Source organism: Uloborus diversus, chromosome 9 (genome assembly GCF_026930045.1).
Source record: "Uloborus diversus isolate 005 chromosome 9, Udiv.v.3.1, whole genome shotgun sequence".
In the NCBI taxonomy this organism is placed as follows: Eukaryota; Metazoa; Arthropoda; class Arachnida; order Araneae; family Uloboridae; genus Uloborus; species Uloborus diversus.
In genome coordinates this window covers 63,178,549-63,186,895 of record NC_072739.1, presented here as the reverse complement: position 1 = coordinate 63,186,895, position 8,347 = coordinate 63,178,549, and the positions used below count along the sequence as shown (strand labels likewise).

At 33.4% G+C, this 8,347-nt stretch overlaps 1 protein-coding gene across 1 annotated transcript; it reads right to left on the bottom strand.

Annotated features, from left to right (window-relative positions):
* Positions 1-414: 414 nt before the first annotated feature.
* LOC129229443 (uncharacterized) lies at positions 415-8,098 on the bottom strand. The gene is made up of 3 exons (XM_054863752.1): positions 7,836-8,098; positions 5,196-5,304; positions 415-2,157 (listed from the first exon to the last, which is right to left on the bottom strand). The coding sequence occupies exons 1-3, from the start codon at positions 8,067-8,069 to the stop codon at positions 1,607-1,609; spliced, it is 894 nt and encodes a 297-aa protein (XP_054719727.1). The 5' UTR covers positions 8,070-8,098; the 3' UTR covers positions 415-1,606.
* Positions 8,099-8,347: the final 249 nt, after the last annotated feature.

Genomic DNA, 8,347 nt, shown 5'->3' with positions numbered 1-8,347 from the left:
TACGTTATATGTGCGAGTAATATAAAATTATACATATATGTAACACACATTTTAAGGGGTATGCATATTTATGCATTGCACTATATCTATAAGCATCATTCTAGGGGTTCAGGAGAAAAAAAATATGAACCTTAATCGGAATATTTGTAAGCAGTACAAGTTTGTTAACTCCATAGAGCATATACATAGGCACATCTGTAATGATCTATGCAAAATAACCCATTGTATTTTTTTTTTTTTTTTTAATTATCAGACCTGTTTTTTCCTCCAGAATATGATCTTGGATCTTCAGATCTTGGTTAAACTTCAATCATTCAGAAAATTTTAATTTCTGCTTTGATTACAAATCAGTAATTATCTTTAAAATGCAATAAATAACTGATACCTGTTTAAAGAAAAATAATTTATTGACGCATATATATGTACATTAAAAACAGTGAAAATACTACATAACTGATATATTTTTGGCTAAAACTATGCAGCAATGAATTGTATAATTTTTTTAACTTTACTCTGTGTAAAGTTAAAGTAAGCTCTAAAACAAAAATACTGATAAATACGAAACAAGCCAATATATAAGTATGCATAAGATACTACATTTATCTCAATGAAGTTGAAACTCACCAACATAAGTAATATTTAATCGATATTTATTGCCAACATTAAGTCAAAATATATAATGCTCTTTTTAAAGATTTTTCATTCAGTTCTTTTTTAAGTAAGGAGGAAAGATCATCAGTAGGACATTCAAGTCTGTTAAACTGATATTTTTCTTGAGATTTCTGTGAACTTCTATTAGACACGCAATAGCTTTATGCTTTATGAGATAGCTTTGATAATTTGATGATATGAGGGAAATGCAGCACAACTATGTCGAATATTACTATCTTTAAAATCTTAGGGAAAATGAAAAAGCGAAAGAGAGAAGTAAAGTGCATTGCTATGTTATCTATGGCGCTTTTTTTTTTTAAAGCAATATTCCCAATTCAAATAAAGTACAGGGGGCGCTGCAGTTTCTGGTTAATGGTGGCTGAAAGAGGTAAAACCAAGACCGAGCCACTGACGTAGGATATGAGCTGTCCAATGAGACATCTGCCTTGTCTTTGCAAAGGTGAAATAATTTACCTCTTTTATTAATTTCTTAAATCACCACAAAGCGCTACATCAAAATCTAGAACTGCGAATTCTTTATTTTTGTATTTTGTACGGAACTGAGACAATTAAAACGAAAAAAAAAATGTTCAAAATCGTCTGCGAATTTTGAATTACAGAATAGTAACGAATTCTACAGCTTAGTGAGCCACCTTGCGGTGATTTAAGAAATTAGCCAAAGTGGTAAAACATTTCAATTTTTCACAGCCATGGCAGATGTCTCATTGGGCAAGCTATATATTACGGAAGTGAGTTGCTCTTGGTTTTATTTCTTTCTGCTGCCTTTAGTCAGAAACTGCAGCTCCTCTTATAGTTCATATGAATTCGGAATTTTTTTGTTTATCTTTTAAAAACACCATAAATTCATAAATATGGTTTAAATGATTAACTGAGGTACTTGATTGATTTTTGTGTGCTGAATAGTTTTTTTTATGATGACTGTATTGTTCTAATTTCATTCCTCAGTAAGAAGTTCGCAATTTTCAATGATAAAATCATGAACAATAATTTTCTCTACTTTAGCTCTACTTGCGGTGTCCTTCCTCGTAACAATTGCCACTCCAGTTACAGTAACATTCTCAACAAAAATGTTCTGCTTGTTACAGCTATCACTTAACGTAACGTCGCACGAAAATTGCACTCGTACTTCTTTCTGTACTTCACCATGTTCCTGTACTACTGTACTTAACTCAAGATTTATGTCCACTGAAGGATTGTTGACAGTGACTTTCCCGACTGTCTGTCCATTGGAGATGTCTTTTATCCTGAAAATATCGTCTTGCTCTATGGGCTGAAATGTGAAGCCATACCCGTGCGTGCGGCTGTCTGACCAAAAAAAGTTTTTGTTTTCATTGAGAGTTTCACTTTGGAATGTCAATCTTTTTCCGTAACCAAGTCCGATGCTTTCGAGGTGAAGAGATTTGCCGTCAAAAAGGTACTCATCTGTGAGATTTTTTCTTACTTTGTATTTGAAGCCGGGTACGATATTTTTGTCTACGAATGTTCCTGGAAAGGAAAAAATAGTTATTTAAAAAAACTTCTAAAACCCAAATTCTTTTTGAAATTATACAAATACAAATGTGACGACCAGGATCTGAGCCCAACTAGGCTGGTCCTAATAACTTTATTTGTCCCCAATGAAGATCAATGGCCCTCTTAAAGCTATCCACCCCCTTGCTCATTACCATCTCTTCCGGTAAGCTGTTCCAAATGCCCACGACCCTACTAAAGAAGTAATTTTTTCCTAATTTCCAGGTTAGCCTGAGATCTTAATAGCTTAAAACAATGACCCCTCGTCCTGCTTTCTGTGCAAAAATTTAAACCGTTAACATCTTTCATTTTGATAAATTTAAACAACTGAATCATATCTCCTCTGACTCTCCTTTGCTTTGCTTCAGGCTATACATCTTACAAATTATGCAATTATGATTTTGCAAATATTATTGTTAAGCTGAATGGATAAATTTCAGTGGGAAAGAATTTTACTCTTTTATAAGCTACGAAAGCAATCAAAAAAGCAGATAAGGATGGTAAGAGGTAAAGCAATGCACTTAGTGACTCGTCAAACATTGCCAAAATCAATATTGCTGAAACTTGAAAATTGTTGTTAAATTTTTAAATTTAGCATTCCGTCATTTTTAGACTAATAGTTACATTAAAATAAAAAATACATAAAATACATGCATTGAATACATAAAATTTGGATGCTATTTGCAACTGTAGGATCTGATTCAGCCTTGATTGAAAATTATTCCATAATACTACTTTTGAATAACTGTTATAGTATCTGTTATAGCTCTGCAATTTCAGTCAGACATTAATAAACCTTATGAGCTGAGAGTAACTATATAAGGATAAGGGGGGGGGGAATACTTAAAATACTGTCATTTTTGAGGAAAGGATATACAAATCGTGTCGGATTTACCTTGTCGCAAGAGGCGTCCGCAACATAAGGGCCCCAGAAGACTCCGAAACTGCAGTGCATGAGAGCATTTAAATTTATACGTAAAAAATGAGCTTTTCATTTCAAATCAGATGCTAATTATTAGATTAAAAACGTATTTATAATGCAAAAAAAAAATGATGAAATGGTCATTCGGAAAGATTCTTGTATTTTAGAATTTTTAATTGTAATTTAAATAAGTATGTTATAATTTACCTTTGCGTAATGAATTAATTTTTTGTTAAAAGGTGGTGAAGCGTTACCGTCGAAAGAGACGGTGTTTCGACGGAACGGTAGAAGTCCATATCCTTTTATTTAAGTAATTTCAGAAGACTGATATGCACCTGGATTGCAGTTTTCGCTATGCCACGTAAGAAGACAGGAAAGATAGTTTTACAGAAAATTACGATACACTTAAGGTTAAGGAGCTAAAGACGACTAATGGATGTGAAATCCTGATTGTCAAACTCAAATTTTTGATTGCAGAACGAGTAACGACCTCTAATTTTGAAACTCTACTCCATTTTCAAATATTTATTGATATAAGCTTAGTTAAAATATTAAATGGATTTTTTATGGGTAATTTATCTAGACTAACTGGGACCAAAGGAAATCCGGATAAACGAAAGTCCGGATAGTCCGGGAAATAAGTAAAACACATTCGAAAATAAGCAGACTTATCGTTTATTACGGCGTACAGCTAAAAAGCAATGCTTTCTAACAAAAGTACATAGTACCGTTTCTCGCTAAGGTGTCGGACTGACGCTCCAAAAGAACGACATATGAGGACTAATATAAATTTAAAAAAACGTTTATAGTTCGGTGGTACCTATTTATCAAAATTTTAATTAAAACATTTTATATTTTAACCACGCTTAACCCAATAATTACTTGTTGAAAGGATCAGGAGTTCAAAATAAGGAGTCATCAGTCCAAACTTTTAGTCTGACACCAGGATTTCACATCCAGTTGTCTTTCGCTGCTAACGTCCATCGAACTTTTCTGTAAAACTATCTTTCCTGCCTTCTTACGTGGCATAGCGGAAACTGTAATCCAGGTGCATTTCAGTCTTCTGAAATTACTTAAATCAAAGGACTTCTACCGTTTCCGTCGAAATACCGTTCTTTCGAAGGTAACGCTTCTGCACTGGCTCTAATCGCTTGAGTATAATTGACGAAGGATTAAACCAGCGTTTCTCAACCTTTTTTGACTCGCGGACCGGCAGAGTTTTTGAAAAAAAAAAAAAAAAAAACGCGGACCAAGAATGTTTTTTTCTTTTTCTTCTTATCTTTTCTTATTTTCTTTTTTATTGAAAAAAATCTCATTGAGAACCGTTAATAACATGTGAGAATCAGTGATGTTCTCTCTCTCTGCCCCCCGCCCTCCTTTTTTTTTCAGGAGAAAAAGAAAAAAAAAACTTTCCTTTCGGAGCCGTTAAAAGACTCGTGAACAATCTTGGGAACCTCTAAGGGGTTTTCCCTTTTTTTTTACACAATAATAATAAATGAATCAATGAATATATTTATAAAACTTTACTTGTTAAAGAACTGTTATAAACAATATTTAAATGTTAAGAACGAGATAAGTAATTATCGTAATATAATTATAAATAAGTAATAAGCATTGCTGCTAAAATAAGTAATAAGCATTGCATAGAAAACTGCGAAAAAAATATCACAAAATTCACGCAAATGATAGAATTATTATGAAGATGTTTTCTCTTCTTTTTTTTTTTAGTCTCTCGAGACCGGTCAAATTTTTCTGCGGAACCGGCACCGGTCCGCCGGACCACTGGTTGAGAATCGCTGGATTAAATTATTCTATTTGTTAAAATAGGAGTTGCGGAAAGCCGGAGCGCTTTGCCTATAACGTACTGCTACTTTAATTGGCCTTGTGAATATAAGAACACCTCTTTAACCCCAAGCAGAAATGAACTCGCCCAAGATCATCCGTCTTGCCATCAGAACTACACAATAATTGAACGCTCAAAAACAAAAACAGAGTCTTGCAACGGAGATGTTGAAACAGTCATATCCAGGCTTGTTTAAAAGTCAGTAAAAGTGAAATGCTTTAAACGTGAGCAGAGCCGTGAGCTACTTACCGATCACAATAAGCTCTTCTGGCTTGAAGCCAATCGCTTCATACGAGGTAGGGATGTCACAGATGTCTTTACCGCTCACAACAACAGACTTGAGGTCTTCATTTAGATCCTGAATCGGAAAAGATGTGAGGAATTAGTTTGTATGAAACGAAAGAAAAGCTGTTTGAAAGTCCTACTTGAGTACCTCTAAACCCGAACCTTTTTTATTCAAGGGCCACATTGTAAATTTTTGGAGTCGAGGCGCACCAACAATCCAACAATATTTCAGCTCAGAAGGACAAAATGGTAATTCAACAACGTTTTAACGCACTAAATTAGCAGATTACGGCGGGGGGGGGGGCGGATTACTACTTACACTTCGGGGATACAGGAAACCTCTTTTTCAACGCAAAACAGTGAGCTTTTGGATGTAAAAACATTCCGTATCCAAAAGTTCATTATTTTACATTGAAAAGGGGTTTTCCTGTAACCACGAAACATGTGTATGTAGCAATATGCTCAGTTTGTGATTTAAACCGTAGTTGATTACCATTTACTTCTCTGCAAATGGTATTTATTTATTTCAGATGGTCTAATTAGCTGTAGCTCCCTTTCTTACACCCACGATTTTTAAAAATTAGGCGATTCATGGTGGTTCGTCAGATTTTCTGGGCTTAGTTTTCTTTAAAAATAAATAAAAGTAAAGATGTTATAATTTTATTTTTTCGTTTCAAACTTCCTGCGGGCAGGATAAAATCCTTTCGCGGGTCGGATATGGCATGCGGGTCGTAGGTTGGAGAGCCCTGCTCTAAACAGTGCGAACCTCACTTGATACAACTTCTTCTCATGCTCAAAAAACTAAGCTATTCAGCAAAAAAACAAAACAAAATCCCAATTTTAATCGATGCGCTGAGTTAGAAGTCATAGAAACACACTTGGAATAAACATAATTTTTTACTTATAAAAGCTTCTATAATATTTTTTTTTCTACCTTCGACAAAAAAAAAACTTTTTTTTTCCGAAAAAGTTTTACCTTTCTTTAATTTATGCTTTTTTTCTTTTTTTTTCCTTCCGAATGGAAAACAAGCGGGCACGTTATTTTCCCATTATTACTTAGGTAAACTATCAAATTATTTCGAAACATAATAAAGTAAAGTTAAACTTTCAAACGCTTGGAAAAAAGTATTTTAAGCCTCATAAAAGAAACCTGAAAAATGTTAAAATAATTTTTAAGATCATCATGTGAAACAGACAAAAAGGGAAAATTTCGAAAGCACATGAACAACAGTTAACTTTCACATAAAATCATTTCCTAAATAATTACAAAATTCTGTAAAATATTACTTTGCCTGGCAACATGTTTCTTTTTTTTTAAACACTTGGAATTCATGTAAGTGTTATTCAGGCACGCATTGGACGGGGGGGGGGGGGGGGAGGTATCATTTTCCTCCTCTCCGGTTGGAAAAATGAATGTTTTTACATATTAATGAGCGTGGTATTTGTTGTTCTCCGGCAAAATCTCCATTGAGTATACTCCTTTTGCCCCCATTCCTGGGAAAAAAAAGTCGAAACGACGAGCCTGGTATTATGAATATTTTTTTTTATTTTTAGAAAAAGCAAAAATTTAAGGAATTAATTTAAAAAACATGATTATTTTATAAAATCAGCTCAGTAGCTTGAAAAATGAAGTCAAATATTTAAATGTTTCAAGCGTTATATAAAAGGTATTTTATTTTGAATTTCAGCATAAGTTTGTATGTAATTAAACATAATATAATTTTGTTTAATAACTATTATTTCACATTATCTTTTTTTTTTGTTATGTTTTATATTTGTCCTGATAAGATAACGAACATAATTTGAGTTTGAATAAAGTGTTTTTTCCCTCTACCATTGATTGAAAATATTTATTTCTGTTATCTTTATAAAATTTCGTCGGCATGTTTGGAAAAAAAATTACGTCCGAAAACAAAATTTGATGAATCACTGCAATGAACTTGACTTTACAGTTGTTTATTTTATAATGCTTGATGTAACCAATTATACAATTAAAAAATTATATGATTAAACTTACTGAACCAGTAGGGACTGCAAATCAATCTTGGCTATTTTTTAAAGCGATTCAAGAATTTAAATTGTTCACGTCTCAAAACTAGTTTTTAGCTGAGTGACTTTTGCCTGAACGCCGACGATATAAGTTGCAAAAATCATTACACCAACTGTCCTTTTATTCAAAGTTAGTTGCATCAGAGCCATTTTTCCTTGTTAGTAGGCAAATTATTCTATCGCAAATACAAAAAAAAAAAAAAAAAAAAAAAAAAAAAAAGGGGGGGGGGGAGGGGTTCTTAAAATAAAAGGGAAAAAAAATCATTCAGCGATTCAGCACACACCATCCAGCCCCTGGCATTCATTTGAATTTTGACGTCTCCTATCGCAATCATAATTGCAAAAATCGGAAGCCCGTAGATCAGAGGAATTTTCATTCTGATCATGGAAAAATCAAAGGAACATCAACTAATGTCAAGTGAGAACAATAAGCAATCGTGATTGCTAAAAATAAATTTAAAAAAAATGAAAATTTAACAAATAATAATAAAAAAAAAAGAAAGAAAAGAATAATAATGATAAACTTCTATCATAAATGTTGAACATTCGACTCACCTTCGAACTTATTTCCCATGGAATTCCATTAATGTAATGATTGTTTAGATGATTTTCAAGACCACAAGGTATAGAGTTCTGTCTATTGAATTCTTGAACCCTCATTTTCGGGTTCCAAAATTGCTGTAATTCTTGCCAATTTTCGTTTGGTTTACCATCCAGCGGACATTGCTCGTTGAATATTTCGTTTCCAAAAGTGGCAACACAAACGGATTCGCTCAAACGGCGCTGCATTTAACACAAATTGAGGTAGCTATTCAAGGTGTAAAAATGAATGAAAGATCGCAGCTGAACTCCGAAAGGGTTTATATAGCTTGAGCTCTCTTAGTCATTCGCTCTTGTGTTTATCTTTCGAGGGCTTGCTTCATTGTAAAATGACGTCACTACGGTCTGTCGGTTGCAACGAGATATTATCTCTGAGAGGGTGTTCCGTAATCAATTTAAGTCATGACGTGTTAGGAAAATCATATTCCCCTATCTCATTTTTTCTTGAGATCTTTTGTGAAGAATTT